This window comes from Martes martes (genome assembly GCF_963455335.1).
Source record: "Martes martes genome assembly, chromosome: 16".
Taxonomy (NCBI): domain Eukaryota; kingdom Metazoa; phylum Chordata; class Mammalia; order Carnivora; family Mustelidae; genus Martes; species Martes martes.
This window is the reverse complement of record NC_137904.1, coordinates 46,226,303-46,243,968: the sequence shown is the minus strand read 5'-3', so window position 1 is coordinate 46,243,968 and position 17,666 is coordinate 46,226,303. Positions and strand designations below refer to the sequence as shown.

At 45.7% G+C, this 17,666-nt stretch overlaps 1 protein-coding gene across 1 annotated transcript in view; it reads right to left on the bottom strand.

The window, feature by feature from the left end:
* The window catches only part of DHX8 (DEAH-box helicase 8), a 32,209-nt gene that overhangs the window by 1,254 nt on the left and 13,289 nt on the right, over positions 1–17,666 (bottom strand). Inside the window, exons 11-22 of the mRNA XM_080825453.1 lie at positions 16,676–16,823; positions 15,331–15,512; positions 12,959–13,153; positions 12,457–12,642; positions 12,128–12,338; positions 11,302–11,483; positions 8,639–8,779; positions 5,130–5,285; positions 2,299–2,436; positions 1,487–1,615; positions 1,112–1,308; positions 485–664 (exon numbers count right to left, since the gene is read on the bottom strand). Coding sequence (XP_080681579.1) covers positions 485–664; positions 1,112–1,308; positions 1,487–1,615; positions 2,299–2,436; positions 5,130–5,285; positions 8,639–8,779; positions 11,302–11,483; positions 12,128–12,338; positions 12,457–12,642; positions 12,959–13,153; positions 15,331–15,512; positions 16,676–16,823 — 2,045 coding nt within the window. The remainder of the gene's footprint in view (positions 1–484; positions 665–1,111; positions 1,309–1,486; positions 1,616–2,298; positions 2,437–5,129; positions 5,286–8,638; positions 8,780–11,301; positions 11,484–12,127; positions 12,339–12,456; positions 12,643–12,958; positions 13,154–15,330; positions 15,513–16,675; positions 16,824–17,666) is intronic.

Here is a 17,666-nt window from a genome sequence, read left to right as displayed (position 1 = left end):
CCAAGCACACCCCTTCTCTGGACCTGGGTTTCCTGCTCTGTGGGAGGGCAGGGTGGTTTTTCTGGCTGTCTCCACAGAATCCTGGGGCCCCGAGGCAGAGTCCCGGGGACGGCTACAGGGCCAGGGAAGGCCGAGCAGCAAGGCTCTGCATCTCTAACCCCTCCTAGCACGGCAATCCATGGTTTTATCGTAGTTTGATATTAGGGTGGTTAAGAGTCCAATTTTTAAGTGCTACTTTAAAAAACTTGCTTAAACCGCCCCATTAGACAATCTCTAAGGTCCTCTTTGGTTCTCACTCCTATGACTTTATTTCTCAAATGCGCCGGACACTGTGTCCACCTCTGGCTTCCGCCGCTTTAGAAACGGAAGCGATGCTAGAGAAGGTAGTGCCGGGCTGGGTGAAGAGCCAAATGCACAGTGCCAAGAGAGCTGCAGGTCCTTTCTGCCCACGACTGCCCCCCAGACCCGGGTCCTGCCCACCTACCACTCGGGCTGTCTGTTGAAGAGAGCGCTGGAAGGGTGGATATAGACCACCTGCTGGTCGATCAGTGTCCGGTAGCCCTCCTGTGGGTCTTTCTTGGCAGCGTTCCGGAAGAATCCACTGCAGATGGCCTTTTGCACTCGCACCGTGGACTTGCCACAGGAGACCACATCCAGCTTGTGTCTAGCAGGAGAAGAGATCAAGAGAGGATAAAGACGCGAGACTACTCTGCGGTCAGAGGTTCTATCTTCTGGCATGAAGGGGTCGAACACCCCCCACCCACCGTGGGTCCCCAGAGTCTGCGGCTCCCCTCTTCCAGCCCTAAGTGCACCAAAGGGGCAGCTCTACAGTGGGCAAGATGGATGCAGGAAGAGCCAGATATTCTACTTGATTCAATCTACAATGTTCCACATGCTTACAAACAAAGCATTTTTCAATTACTGAGAAGTAAGCTTCTTAGGAACTTTCTGAAGTGATTCTCAGCTGCACCCTTGCCTGTGGAGGGGTACAACAAAGATGGAAAAGCTGGAGGAAAAGGCATATGTGAGAAGCCTGTAACCTCTCAGGTGCACAGAGAGACAAACAGACAGGACAGTCCACACACACATGGGGCAAGTCCCCAGACGTCACCTGTCCATTATGCCTAACATCTGCTTGCGAATATCCTGGGCCCGGCGCAGAGAGCGAGCCTGGATGAAGTTCTCATAGCACCACGGGTTGGAGAACTTGTTGTTCTTCCAGGAGTTGTACACAGCCAGCAGGGTAAGGTGGTCCCCTTCGGTCTGGTGGAACTTGGCTTTCTTCTGGTCAGCGAGGGCTTGTTTATCCTGCCAAGAAGTGGGACGGAGGATCAGTTTCCGTCCAACAGCACTACATGAGCACTTGGCAATTGCAGAGCCCTACCCAGCCTCGTCAAGTGTCCATATCAAGCACTACGGTGGCAACAGGCCGATGTAACCCAACGTCACCACACCCTGTACCTGAACGTGAGTCTGAACTCCCTACCTTGGGCCTGTAGAAGACGTTCTGCACCGACAGCATGGACACGATGGTCAGCATCTCCTCGCTGCAGCCCAGATGCACGGACATGATCAGCATTTTGCACAGCATTGGCTCCAGAGGGAATTCTGCCATCTAGAGGGAGAAGCGGAGACTACAGCTGCTGCTAAGCAGAAGACCGACCTGTGCTGGCCAGTGGCAGACCCTGACAGAGCCCAGTGGGCAACAGACCACAGGACCTTTACCTGGGCATGATGATGTGAGCTGCCGGTCTCTATCAGGAAGAATGTTGTTTTCAAATTTCCCAAATAAACCTCAACGAAATGCATGTGACCGAGAACATAACTCTTGTTGGGATAGATGGGAACTTTGCAGACATCTTTCAAAATTAAGCCTAGACTTAATCATGTATCCTGAAGTAAAACTGACTATGGATGGAATTTCTTTTACTGTAAAGAAATATTTTAGGGGCACCTGGGTGGCTCAGCAGGTTAAGCCTCTGCCTTCGGCTCAGGTCATGATCCTAGGGTCCTGGGATCGAGCCCCGCGTTGGGCTCTCTGCTCAGCAGGAAGCCTGCTTCCCTCTCTCTCTCTGCCTGCCTCTCTGCCTACTTGTGATCTCTCTGTCAAATAAATAAAATCTTAAAAAAAAACAGAAAGATTTTAAGTGATAGGGGAAAATCCAGTTTAAAAACAGGCATCTAGAATTCTACTCAAAGTTGACCCATGGCCTCAGAGTTTGATTTTGCACAGAACATGGCGTCCAGAAGGCTGGCTGCTCTCCCCAAAAGCACCGTTAAGTTCAGTCTGGCTCCTACCCTGCGGCCCAGGCGAGTGAGCAGGCCCTCGTCGTCCAAGGCCCCCAGCGTATACAGCTGCTCCATGGCTGTGATCAAGGTTTCCATTGGAGGCGCATCCATGAAGTCAAAGGACAGCAGGTCATTGATGCCCATGGCCTAGAAGAGAAAGGAAGAAAGGGTGTGACAAGAGGGTCAGCCCCGCCAGCGTTAATGGGGAGGGACAGTCCTTGTCCACTTCTTTCCTGTTTCTTCTGCTGCAGGTAGGAAGTCATCAGTAAGCTTAGCAGTCATCTCCAAGGCTGGGCCACACGAAACACTCAGACTAGTAGAAAGCATCTACTTTCTCAGGAAACTTGAAAAACTGCTCCTTCCAGGTAAATGTAAATACAACTCAACACCAAAAAGATGACAATTTAAATATGGGCCTGGCAGGCTCAGTCAGAAGAGCTTGAGACTCTTGATCTCAGGGTGGTGAGTTCAAGCCCCACGCTGGGTGTGGAGATTACTTAAATAAACAAATAAATACATTTAAAAAAATAAGTAAATACAAATAAAAATGGGCAGATGACTCGAAGAGACATTTCTCCGAAGAGTATGTTATAAAGTTGGCCAAAAAGCACATGAAAATATGCTCAGCAGATCTGGTAATTAGGGAAATGCACATCAAAAGCACAAGGAGGGGCGACTGGGTGGCTCAGTCGGTGAGCATCTGCCTTCGGCTCAGGTCGGGATCCCAGGGTCCTGGGATCGAGCCCCGCGTCAGGCTCCCTGCTCAGCGGGAAGCCTGCTTCTCCCTCTCCCACTCCCCCTGCTTGTGTTCCCTCTCTCGCTATGTCTCTGTCAAATAATAGATAAAATCTTTAAAATAAAAAAGCACAAGAAGATGCCACTTCACACCCACTAGGACGGCCACACTAAGGAGGGTTGGCAAGGATGTGGAGAAACAGGGACCCTTGTTGTGTTGCCAGTGGCAATGTAAACAGGTGATTTCTCGGTGAGTTAAACATACGATCACCCTATGATCCAGCAATTCCACTTCTAGATATGCCCAAAAGAACCAAGAGGAGGAACACAAGCAGATACCTTTGCACTCATTTTCATAGCAGCATTATTCACACCAGGCAGAAGGCAGAAGCCACCCGAATATCCAGATACCCGAATCTGTACCCGAATACAGATGAAGGGACAAACAAAACATAGTGTATGTACACCAGGAGTATTACTCACCCTTAAAAAGGAAACTCTAACACAGGCTATGACACAATGAACCATGAAAACATGATGCAGAGCAAAAGAGGCCAGACACTAAAGGACAAATACTGCATGATTCCATTTACATGGAAATTAAGTTCACAGAGACCAGAAAGTGGACTAATGGTCCTTTTAGAAAATGCTCCTAATGGTCACCAGGGGCTGGAGGAGAGGAGAAGAAATGGTTCGTTTTAACGAGGACAGAGTTTCTGTTTGGAATGATGACAAAGTTCCAGAAATGGGCGGTGGTGATGGCTGCATACCAGGGAAAGTACTTAATGCCACTGAACTGTGCATCTTAAAAAGGTTATAAGGGTAGTATGTTGCATATTTTACCAAAATTTTTAAAAAAGGATAACACACCAGCTTGTCCTGTCTCTTGCCTGCATAATTTCTGCTATGCATCAAGGAAGCGCCTTGTGGCAGGTGGCAGGGCTGTGCAGATGACTAAGATATGGTCCCGGCCCTCACAGAGTTCACGACAGTGAGACTCATGGATACAAAACCACAGTAACGCAGCGCAATCTGCGTGCCAGGCAGAGCAGGCCTTCAATGTGTCTGTTAGCTAATCTGATTAATCAAAGAAACAGAAGAGTGATGCACTATCCAAGTATGTATAAGGAAGATGTGGTGGGACCTAAGCCTTCTGTTTCTTTCCCCTAAAGTGATTGTGACCATAAACACAGCAGGTGTCCAATAAATGCTTATTGTATGAATAACTACAAGAAATTATGTTAGCAATCAGCAAGCACTGTGGCAAGGGCCTTTACCTGTATTATCTCATTTATTTTCACAACAGATACTATTAATAGCCCACTTCTGGAAAGGAGAATATAGAACAGAGGGCTGAGAAGATAAATTTGCCAAGGACAGAGAGCTCAGAGCTGAAGTTTGAGCCACAGATGCCTCTCTGTTCTCACTCCAGAGACTGAAGCAGGGTTTTTTTGGTCTGAAGCTCTGTTTTAGCCCCTCTTACAGCAGATGAATAATAAATTACAACAGAGCACTCCACACCAGTAGAATGCCAGCGCCCCAGGGCAGCATCCGTGTCAGGGGTGGGGATGCCATCAGCTGGGAAATTATTCATGCAGCTCCCCCTGCCAAAAGAGAATGAGGGTCCTCACTGGGGACTGACAAAGGAAGAGCAGTGAGTCAGAATGAAAACCCAGCCCCCAGAGGGTCAGTGTGAAACCTGTACTGATAGTTCCCTTACGAAGTTTTTAGACTGGGAGTTTCACTTCCATTCTAAAAGAAGAGAACTGGATCGGGGTTGAAGGAAGTGTGCCTGTCCATGGTTTGGCACCAATTAGATTTTTCTAATATCCTTTTAGAAAATGCTCCTCTACTAAAATCTCTTATAACCAAATATCCTGCTGGTTATTATGGTAAGAAAAAAACGCATGCTCACAGCAGTCATGCCAACTTAGCCTCAGAAGGCAGTGGAGCGGCTGTTACCACAGCCATTTGCATTCCATTCAAAGGGACTGGTTCTGCGAAATTACTGAAGTATTTAACAAGGTTGGTCAAACCGACATTCATTTACGATGGACACAGAACTGGACTGTTCCACCAGCCCATTCTAACAGGACAGTGATTACCTTGAGTGAGAGCACTGTGCTTGCTAGGTTGGTCCTCTGGATTTCTGGCACGTTGGTGGTCAGCATTTCATCTCTGTAGGCACGTTCGGTGTACAGCCTGTAACACTTCCCTGGGCCTGTTCTCCCAGCTCTGCCAGCTCGCTGTTTTGCCTGAGCCTAGAGGGGCGGGCATATAAAAGTAACATATCTGTTAAACATTGCTCAACAGCTTTACCCAGGAAATCTGCTAAAAGGGGGGCACTGAGCAGCTGGCAAAACCTGAAATGGGGTTTATTTCACTTCCTTTAGGACCATTTCCAAGACTATCAATGCTCTTAGCATCCCCTCTCTAAAACTCGGCATGCCAGGAAAGTTTGTTCAAATGAGGCAAATATTAGCAACATGAATGGAAGAAATATCGTAATTGTAGATTATGTTTGTAGAAATGCACGTTCCAAATAGTGTGCCACAATCGAAAAGGCATAACACAATCTGAAAAATATCATCCCCACAGTCGTGACCAAAAATGTAAGTGAACTAAAGAAACATTATGTTAATCATACCAGTGATGACTCTGCAGCGTGTGTGTGCGCACACGCACGTATGTGTAGGCTCTGCTTACAAAAGAATTCTGAGCTCCACTTCATGGCCCAGCATGGAGCCTAACGCAGGGATTGAACTCATGACCCTGAGACCAAGACCTGATCAGAGACCAAGAGTTGGACACTTAACCCAAAGAGCCAGCCAGGAGCCCCTCCCAAATCAGGTTTGAGACTCTCAATAACAGAAGGAAATGTTCATGTACACAGGCGAAAAGCAAGTTATAGAACAATACTAATTTTGTAAACAAAACAAAAATACTACCAGAAGGAAAAACTAGGACAAAATGCCCCAAAACTGTGGATAACTCCGAAGGTAGGCTTCCAGACCAGTGCTACTGATTTTTACCAAAGATCTGATGTTGAACATTATTATACACTAATAATCAAGAAAATTAAATATTTAAACAAAAAATACACAAAACCATACACTTAGTAGACCACTAGACATGCAAACAAGAAATAAACAAAATGATGGGCAAGAAAAGCATCAAAATGATGACAGCTCTGGTACGAGGATTATGAGCAATTTAGAATTTTTTCTCCTCTTTCTCCAAAATAATGTAATACTTCTCTGCACTACTTAGGGGAGAGGGGAATTAATTTTTAAAGTATTTTTTTGGAGGGTGCCTAGGTGGTTCAGTGGGTTAAGCCTCTGCCTTCAGCTCAGGTCATGATCTCAGGGTCCTGGGATCAAGTCCCGCATGGGGCTCTCTGCTCAGCAGGGAGCCTTGTTCCCCTTCTCCCCCGTCTGCCTCTCTGCCTATTTGTGATCTGTCAAATAAACAAATAAGATCTTTTAAAAAAAAAAGTGGTTTTTTGGGGTACCTGGGTAGCTCAGTTGTTAACGTCTGCCTTTGGCTTGGGTCATGACCCAGCTTGGGTCATGATCTTAGCATCATGATCCCACCATCCCAGCATATTGGGCTCCCTGCTCAGTGGGGAGCCTGCTTCTCTCTCTCCAGCTCTCCCGTGCTTGTGTTCCCTCTCTCACTCTCTCTCTGTCATAAATAAAATCTTTAAAAAATTAAATTAAAATTAAAATATAAATAATAACTAAATAATAAATAATAAAGCGTGTGTGTGTTTTTCTAAGTAATCGCTACACCCAGCGTGGGGCTCGAACTCATGGCCCTGAGAGCACTAGTTGCATCCAACTGGGCCAGCCAGGTGCCCTGAGGGGCACTAATTTTTAAGTTAAAAAAATACATGTAGTTTAGCCACAGGTTGCTAGGAAACAGTGACTGGCAATCTGAAGAGGGCCATTTGGTGACAAAACCATCTGTCTTACAAATGGCACCAGGATTTTACAAATTCCTATTCCAGCCCCAAACCAAAGAATAGAGTATGAAAAGTCACTAAGCACTGAAAGGCAGGAAGCAATCGCGTACTGTACGGCATTCTACAGAGAGGACACGTGTAGCTAACTTCTCAACCACTGTAGGCTGCACACACCACCCCGAGACACGACACAGAGCATACATGCAGGGGCCAGACCACCCCCATTCAAATCCTGGTTCCACCTGCTGTGTGACCTTAGACAAGTCACTTAACCCCTCTGTGCCTCCTTCTCATCTGTGCAATGAGAGTACAAACAACATCTATCACTAAGGACGGATGCGACGATGCAGTGAGCTCGTGTATGTGCAAGTACCTCATGCCTGGCACTTAGTAAGCACTCTGCGGATGGTAAGCTAGCATTCCTGAAGGTTCAAAATGACAACAGCCTTTGGATTTCTATGCATGACGAAAGTCACACATCCCTCTTATAGAACATCAAGATAATATGTAAAAGCATAAGGAGGAAAAATACACCTCAAAACCAACACAGGAACCAGCAGCTCTACTGACAAATAAGCCTAACTCTACTGTGCCGACTACACCCCATACACAAGCGTGCACCATTTATTTTTAAACAAAAGTTGGAGTCTACATGCTATGCTTCAGCTCACTTTTTTCAAATAATATATCATAATCATATGCTGATGTCATTAAACATAGATGCGCACCACCACATTAACACCGCAAGACATTCTACGGCAGGGATATGCCATATTTTATTAAACAGCTTCCCTTTTGGAGTTCATTTAGAATTTTCCCAGGTTTCCTTTCATATAAATAATGCTTCGGCGAACATCCTTTTTCCCTTACCTTCAGATGTGTGCTTACTATAAACTTTCACATGTATTCCTGAAAGTGGAACCATTATGTTCAAAAGATGACCTTTTAAATGTTTGATGCCTTGTAGCCAAAATGCCCTCAAAAAAGCTGATCGGGGGGCGCCTGGGTGGCTCAGTGGGTTAAAGCCTCTGCCTTCAGCTCAGGTCACGATCCCAGGGTCCTGGGATCGAGTCCCACATTGGGCTCTCTGCTCTGTGGAGAGCCTGCTTTCTCCTCTCTCTCTGCCTGCCTCTCTGCCTACTGGTGATCTCTGTCTGTCAAATAAACAAATAAAATCTTAAAAAAAAAAAAAAAGCTGATCAGGTTTTTCATTTTTAAATATAATTTGGGCAGGAAATTATTCCACAATTACCAAAGAAACACAATAACGTCTCATGAATTATTACTATCTCAGATGTCTGTGGCTAAGTATAGTATTTTTAAAAATATGCCCTTATGGGTGCCTGGGTAGCTCAGCAAGTTAAACGTCCGCCTTCAGCTCAGGTCGTGATCCCAGAGTCTTGGGATTAGACCCACGTCAGGCGCTCTGCTCAGCAGGGGGTCTGCTTCTGCTTCTGCTTTTCCCTCTCCCTCCATCCCTTCCCCTTCCCCCTGCTTGTGTATACACGGGTGCGTGCACTCTCTCTAAAATAAATAAAATCTTAAAAAAAAAGTATCTCTTTAAAAAAAAAGAAAAACAATAAAGTTCAAAATATAAAACCAAGCCCTAGTGAGGATTTTCAGGACAGCTGTGGGCAGAAGCTGCCATACCTGAGAAATCGGAGTGACCACGAGCTGGTCGATGCCGGTCTTGGAATTGTAAACTTTCTGCTTCACAAATCCAGGGTCCACCACATAGTAGATGCCGTCAATCGTCAGGGAGGTCTCTGCAATGTTGGTGGCAATCACGACCTACAGATAAGAGGGACACCGCTGGATTGAGCCGCCCAGGCTCAGCACTGAGGTGTGAATCAGGACATCGGACCTCAGACATTTTCCTGAAGGAGCATGCCACTCTCTGCCTCTCTATGTGATTACACAGCACTTAATCTGTTTGGCCTTAAATGGGTGGAAGGGGAGGTGCCTTCATCTTAAAGGTCAAGTTGGGGACGGGGTGGTACCTGAAAGGAGAAGTGGAACACGAAAAAGCAAAGGCCAATCAAAGCCAATTTCATTTGATGCAAATGGCTACATATCTCATTTTCTAGATCCAATGTTGATTACTACAATTTTAATTTTCTCGCACCCTGGGAAAGCAGAGATTTCCTGGCATCACATGTGCCAGTGCAAAATGAGATTTTTCTTCCCCCATGGGGACATCTGGACTACAAAATGGGCTGTTTGTGTATGTGGAACAAGAGAGAGATTTTTTTTCCTTCTGATCATAAAATGAACGAGGCGGCAGAGGAATTTCATGGTTTGTGTGTGTGCAGTCGTATGTGTGATCTGGAAGATTATTGGTCTCGGCTTGGCACTGCCACTGTTCTTCCACCCAGAGGTTCAGCTAATAAAACACAATTGCTTGGAAAAATCATTGTGAGGAAGCACCACAACATCCCACATTGTGCCAGCATCTCACTGGCCCTGAAAGGCTTCCACCTGCCACTGAGCTGCAGAGCCCTCCTAAAAAGAAGTCCATGGGGCAGCCGGGTGGCTCAGTCGGTTGACTGTCTGCCTTCGGCTCAGGTCATGATCTCTGGGTCCTGGGATCAAGCCCCACATCAGGCTCTCTGCTCAGCAGGGAGTCTGCTTCTCCCTCTCACTCTCCCTCTGTGCACTCTTCTCTCTCTCTCAAACGTATCTTTAAAAAATATTTTAAAAAGGGGTGCCTGAGTGGCTCAGTGGGTTAAGCCTCTGCCTTCCACTCAGGTCATGATCTCAGGGTCCTGGGATCAAGCCCCGAGTCAGGCTCTCTGCTCAGCAGGGAGTGTGCTTCCCTCTCTCTCTGCCTGCCTCTCTACCTACTTCTGGCCTCTCTCTGACTTGTGGTCAAATAAATAAATAAATAAAAATCTTTAAAAAAAATATTTTTTAAAAAAGAGTAATAAGTCCAATCATCAGGAACAGAACAGAGGAGGAATCACTGTCTTTCCCCTCCCTAAGCACCCTCTTCCACCTAGCTGTCCGAGCCAGAAAGCTGGGAGTCATTCCTGACTTCTCCCTGCCCTTCCTCCCCGCACCTCCAGGCACCCATTATGGCTCATCCATTCTAATGTTTCAGTGTGATTCGAATCCATCTGTCTTCCATTCCTGGATATGTACTCAAGAGAAATGAAAACATATGTCCGCACAGAAACTTGTAAACAAATGCTCACGGCGGCATTATTCATAATAGCTAAAATGTGGAAACAACCTGAATATCCAAAAACTGGTGAATGGAAAAACAAAAATGCGGTACATCCACATTCTGGATGTAGACTATCACTCTACGACAGAATATTGTGCAGCAATTTAAAAAAAAAATGAGTACTGGACACATGCTACAACATGGATGAAACTTGGAAACATACTAAGTGAAAGAAACCCAGTCACCAGAAACCTCTTATTATATGACCCCATTCCATGAACTGTCCAGAATAATCAAATCCAGAAATACAGAAAGCAGATTAGTGGTTTCCAGGGCCTAAGCAGAGGGGTGAAGGGGGGGTGATTGTTAAGGTGTACCGGGTTTCTTTAGAGTCATGAAATTATTCTAAAATTAACTCCAGTGATCAACAGTTATGATTAATTACCATCAGTAATGGCAATTAACGATCAAACGATTCTGTGAATATACTAAAAGCCACTAAATTGTATGTTTTAAAAGCCTGAATTGTATGGTATGTAAATTATATCTCAGGAAGGCTGTTATTTTAAAAAACCCATCTGTCTCCTCTCTCACTGTCTCCTATGCACACCCACACAGTGAGTTCCAGCTGCTAGAAGGACGCAGGCCCCTGAGATGGCCACGCTTTCTTGTCCCAAGGCTATCACAGACTGTCCTCTCAAAATGCTTGTCCTCCTGCCCTTCCCGGTTAGAGGAATGAACAGCCACGTGCTCTTCAGGATGAGCCTAGGTCCTTATTTCCTCTAAGAATTCTGGGCGAGGGCGTCCCCCTCAGGGTATCTACAGCCCCAGCAGCTCTTTCACACCATACGTTCAAGGCCTGTCTACCGCTGGATGCCCCACAGCAGAGAGGCCTGGCCTCACACCACAGCCCTGGTGCACACCCTAAAGCCTGGCAGATGCTCAAAACCTATCTGTTGAACACAGCAGAAGATGAGGAGCTAAGGCCACATACAAGATCCTTATTCCTTAACAAACTGGTCCGACTGTTTTCTAAGACATAAAAAAACCAAAGCTTGCGTGCACCTTAGGCAATCCCCATTAGGGCCAGGTGCATAGGCCACGTGGTTCCAGGGCACAGGGGAGCTTCACCTCTGCCCGCTGTTACCTTTCTGCTGCCAGGCGGAGCCGGGTCAAAGATTCGGGTCTGCATCTCACTGGGAAGAGCAGAGTACACTGGCAGGATGATCAGCTCTGGAACATCTGGTCCCAGGGACTTCATTCTTTCATAGAGGATCTCGCACGCGGTGTCGATCTCCTCCTGACCGGTCAGGAAGACCAGGATATCACCTAAGAAGAAACCATTGACTTCCTGTGTGTGTGCTCCACAGAAAAGACAGACATGAAAAGAACGCCAAATGATAGAAGATACACTCCTATTCTGACCTCTAACAAACCAAGAGGTTTTCATCTGTCCATGTTTATTCTGCTTTTTCATTTTTAGTGTGTTCTTATTTTTAATATTCAATTATTTTAAAATTTTGTGTCTATATTTATTTGTGTATGTCTATGTTTAAACAGATGCATTTAAACCCTACAGGCCAGGCGCCTGGGTGGTTCAGAGGGTTAAGCCTCTGCCTTCAGCTCGGGTCATGATCTCAGGGTCCTGGGATCGAGTCCCTCATTGGGCTCTCTGCTCAGCGGAGAGCCTGCTTCCCCCTCTCTCTCTGCCTGCCTCTCTGCCTCTGCCTACTTGTGATTTCTCTCTCTGTGTGTCAAATAAGTAAATAAAATCTTTTTTAAAAAATAAAAATTAAAAAACAAATAAATAAATAAGTCCTAAGGGCCATTATTTATATCTCTACCGCCCCTTCAAACATATAAGGCATTGGCTTAGAGAGAGACCGATATTTAAAAGGCATTGTTTTATAAGATGAGAGATGAGATGAGAGATGACTTCTGGCCTAAGAGGGGAAAATGCTCTTTCCTCCCACCTGGTGGTTCTGTTAAGTGGATCTGCATGACGGTGATCAAGCTGGCGTCCAGATAATCTGTCTCCGGTTCCTTCGTGTACAGTATCTCCACCGGGTATGTTCGACCAGGGATGGTGAAGATGGGCGCTTCGTAGAAGTACTGAGAAAACTTCACCGCATCCAGCGTGGCTGAGGTGACAATCAGCTTCATGTCCTGCCGTTTCTGAACCGTCTAAAGGGAAACGCAACGTGGCTAAGAAGGACTAAAGCAAAAAGGCACAGGGACTCAAACCCGATTCCCAGAATGAGTCCCTGACAGGTGGAAGGGTCACCAAAGAGCACCTAGCTACCTTCTTCAACAATCCGAAGAGCACGTCCGTGTGAATGGTTCTCTCGTGCGCCTCGTCCAACATGATGATCGCATACTGTGTGAGGTCAGGGTCAATCAGGCACTCTCGGAGCAACATCCCGTCTGTCATGTACTTGATCACTGTCTCTGGGCTGGTGCAGTCCTCAAATCGAATGGTGTAGCCCACCTAAAGCAGAAACAAAGCTGAAAACCTGAGACACAAACCTCCCCTTTCTGCAATCACCAGACAAGACTTCAGCCCGGTCCGTGAGAATGTTCCCTGCAATCTTAATAGGTAAGAATTCGACCAAGACATGCAGTGACTTCCTCACAGTAAAATCTGCCTTAGACTTGACCCTGAACAGATCAATGATGACAATGAGAACCCTCTTCCCCACAGGAGAAACATGAAGGAAAACAGTACCATTCCCACTTCACAGACAGAGATCTGGGCCTGTACACTCTCTTCAGGCATTTCCAGAACAGTTTCATTACCCACTTACCTCTTGGCCCAAGCAACAACCAAACTCCTCTGACACTCTTTTGGCCACTGACATGGCTGCTACTCTTCTGGGCTGGGTACATCCAATCTTGCCGCGGGACGTGTAGCCTGCCTCCGCCAGGTACTGGGTGATCTGTGTTGTCTTCCCAGATCCTGTCTCTCCAATAACTATCAGGATTTGATTGTCATGGACAGCCTGAAAGCAACAGAATATAAATACGGTCATTAAAATATCCCACACATTACTCTGGAGGAAAATAATCAATGTTTACATTCTAACACTAAAGAAGAAAAAGGGGATATGATAATAGACATACGATAGGATTATAACCAGAGTCTAAAGTTATTTTTAATCATGCATAGAAAAAAAAATCAATGGTGATTTTCTATGGGCAATGCTCTTTCTTACTTGAACTACATGTATAACTTAAATTAAAAACTTGAAACTTGGGGCACCTGGGTGGCTCAGTGGGTTAAGCCACTGCCTTTGGCTCAGGTCATGGTCTCAGGGTCCTGCGATCGAGTCCCGCATCAGGCTTTCTGCTCAGCAGGGAGCCTGCTTCCCTCTCTCTCTCTCTCTGCCTGCCTCTCTGCCTACCTGTGATCTCTCTCTGTCGGATAAATAAATAAAATCTTTAAAAAAAAAAAACCAACTTGAAACTTTACGGATATTCTTTAACTGACTCAACTCTACTTTTTAAAATTTTATTGGTTTTCTTAAATTCTTAAGAACATAACTGTTGAGGCTAAAACCATAAACTACCACCCAGATATCCCTGATTTATGTATTTATTTTTTAAGTATTTTACACACACAGTTGAAGACTTCAACAGTAAATAAAAAAGGTACATAAAATGTTCCTGGGGCGCCTGGGTGGCTTAGTGGGTTAAGCATCTGCCTTCTCCTCGGGTCATGATCCTGGGATTCTGGGATTGAGCCCCAAAATGGGCTCCCCACTCACTGCCACTGCCAAAACTCCAATACCTTAGCCCAGAAGTCTTATTTCTACACCATTTATAACAGTAAAGGATGGCCATCAACCTATATGTCTATTAATACAGGATGAGTTGGGGCGCCTGGGTGGCTCAGTTGTTAAGTGTCTGCCTTCAGCTTGGTTCATGATCCCCGCGTCCTGGGATTGAGCCCTGCATCGGGCTCCCTGCTCAGTGGGAAGCCTGTTTCTCCCTCTCCCATTCCCCCTGCTTATGCTCCCTCTCTCGCTGTGTCTCTCTCTGTCAAATAAATAAATAAAATCTTTAAAAAAAAAATACAGGACAAGTTATTTAACTTGTCCTGTATTTTTTTTTTTTTAAAGATTTTATTTATTTATTTGACAGAGAGAGACACAGCGATCACATAAGCCAGAGCACATCCACAAAAAAAAAAAAAGCACCAAAAAAAAAAAAAAAAAGGAAGATTTTTCTGAGCTTATCATGATTATCATGAAGGGGAAAAAACAAGATGCAGAACATATGCACCGTATGCTGCCACCTAGAAACAGAGCAGACATAAAACATAGAGCATTCATGCATGTACTTATGTATTTGTACTTGCTTGTATATGTTTGAGATAACACTGAAAGGACTCACTAGGAACAAGTAAACTCGGCTGCCTAGGGAAAGTTTGCGTGTCTTCAAATCCAATCTCAAAAAAAATGGAAAAAAGTTCCCCTAGCAAAGTCTTGCCCAAATGGGATCCCTGGCTACGCATCCCCATCTCTCTTACTGGCCGGAGACGCTGCTCTGTACCACACAACACTCAGAACCATTCCAGGGGCCCCTCGTTCCAACAGGTTTATTTCCTCATTGGGAAAAAGAAAAATGTAGGGGCGCCTGGCTGGCTCAGTCAGCAGAACACGCAACTCTTGATCTCAGGGTTGTAAGTTCAAGCCCCTTACTGGTGTAGAGAATACATAAATAAATCTAAAAAAATGTACAGACTAATAAACATATACATTACATATGTAACATACATAATAAATATTTTATATATACACATTGTTTTTTAGAGTACTTGGGTGTGTTCTGTTTTTTCCTATCCTCTTTAGAAAAGCCACTTCAGGGGCACCTGGGTGGCTCAGTGGGTTGGGGCCTCTGCCTTCGGCTTGGGTCATGATCCCAGGGTCCTGGGATCGAGCCCCGCATCGGGCTCTCTGCTCGGCGGGAAGCCTGCTTCCTCCTTTCTCTCTCTGCCTGCTTCTCTGCCTACTTGTGATTTCTGTCTGTCAAATAAATAAATAAAATCTTTAAAAAAAAAAAAAAGCCACTTCAAATGTACACATACCTGTCCAACTAATTTCAATTCAAACACTTCATCCTTCTTTTAGAAAACCTCGCTACTCCCGCACCGACACATCATAAAGGGGCTTCTCACCTGGACCAGCTGCTCCTTCAGTTTGTAGATGGGCAAGCTCTCTCTCTGCTCAATGATTGACATCTGGGTTTTCTTCCCATAAGAAGCTTTGTTGCCCCCAAAGGCATGCTTCTTCCACTCAGGAATGTCATTGGGCATCATCCCAATACCCCTCATATTGGCGGCAATCTGCCTGCCTTCCGCTGCAAGGGAAGACACACGACTTAGTATCATCCTCAAGCTACCTCGGTGCCCCCCCCCCCCCGCTCCCAACATTCAACAAATCCCATTTCCACAGTGGATCCTTCCTGTCTGCTACCTCTGTGTTCAAGTCACCATCCTCTCCCGTTAGAAAAGTCTGCTAGATCACCTCAGGTGTCTACACTCGCCCCATCTGATCCATTCTGCCAGGCAGCCTCAACAATCCCTTGGCAATGCAACTCTGATCACGCCCTTCCCCTGTTTAGAGTCCACCTGCCAGTGGACTCTAGAATTGAGCCCCAATTCCTAAGTCCTGGCCGCCCCACCTCACAGCCCCAGCCCAGGCTACTCCTCAGCCTGGGACACATGCCCCAAGCCCACCTCATCCCCTCTGACGGACACAGTCCTATTTATCCTCAGGTCTCAACTTTCTCAGGGAAGTGACCCACATCACCTGTACTTCACACAGCACCGGTTGTGATATGGTTAGTTAGCTGGTAACTGTGATTAATCTTCATTTTCCCCACTAAACTGTAAGCCTTGTGAGAGAAGGGATCACATCTACTTACTTCACAGTGTACCTCAAGCTCCCCAGTTGCCTCACACGAACAAGACTATCTGGCAGTTACTTAACATTGACTACACAAACAATTATGTGAAAAAAGAAGCTTCAAAGCTGTATTATCTTTAGCACAGAAAATTCTTGGGGCACCTGGCTGGCTCAGTTGGTAAAGTGTGCGACTCTTGATTTTAGGTTTGTGAGTTCAAACCCCACATTGGGTGTGGAGACTGCTTAGAAATAAAATACTTGGAGCACCTGGGTGGCTCAGTCATTAAGCATCTGTCTTCAGCTCAGGTCATGATCCCAAGGTCCTGGGACCAAGCCCCTGCATTAGGCTCCCTGCTCAGCAGGAAGCCTGCTTCTCCCTCTCCCACTCCCCTGCTTGTGTTCCCTCTCGTGCTGTGTCTGTAAAAAAAATTAACAAAATCTTAAAAAAAAATAAAATCATAAAATCACAAAATAAAATACTTTAAAAAAAAGTTTTGTGTTGTTTTTTAAATGAGCTCTACGCCCAGTGGGGGCTGAGATCAAGAGTCGGATGCTTAACCCACTGAAGGATCAGATTATTTTTGAACAGTCCACACGCCCCTCCCAGGGTCTTACCATCAGGCAGAGGATCAACCCAGTGTTTGTTGAGCCCCATGGGAATAGAATCCATCTCCGCTTCCCTCTGGGCCTGCTTGAGTTCCCGCCTTTCTTTGGCTAAGGCACTTTGCATCATTGCTGCTTGGGAGAGGGAACCATCCGGGTTCTAATGCACCAGAGAATAAACAGCACCACAATAAGATCTCGGCATGCAGTAAATATCCGGGAAATAAAATGTAGAGGTTAAGCCCCCTGAACCTAAGAAGGACGTTCATCTCAATGTACCAGACTACAATGGAAGAACTGGGGCTGTTGACTTGAAGGTAAGAAGCCCAAGAGAGATGGGACACACAAGAGGGGGTTAAGACTTCTTCTGTATTTACAGAATGTGGAACTAAAATTAGGACTAACATGGCTGTCTTGGTAAGAGACATTTCAGCTTCTAAAGAAGAGCTAATGATCAGATCCCTCTGAAGACGGAGTGGGTGTCCTTACGGGCTGGCAAATTCCCTGTCACCAAAACGTCAAGCAGACAGAAAACCACAGGGGAGGAATTGTTGCAAAGGCTATGTGAGTGAATTACTGGACTGGGCTGGAAGACTTTTAAAATATCCTTTTCCAAACCTAAAAACATATCATAACTTCCATGAGTTCTTCTCTTCACAGCCCTGCCACCCGCAGCACCCAGCGCTATAGCTTTCTACTGAGGGCTAGTCCCAACTGGTCTGTGAGCCATTGAAAACCGCCTTGGAATCTGCAAGGGCAAAGGCAGTAACAGTCGATCAACCACTCCTATTTCCTCCTTTCTTCCCCAAATAGAGCAGAATGAGAGCAAAAGAAGCAAAAAGGCAAAAGTAACAAAGCCAAATCAATCACCCTTTAAAACAAAAACATTCTAGACCCTGACCAACAGTCAATACTACCTTCAGCCTAACTTCTGCTTCTGCATATGTAATAGACTGCTCTGAGAAACTAACTGAACAGTTGTATCAAGAAAAGAAATTCGCTC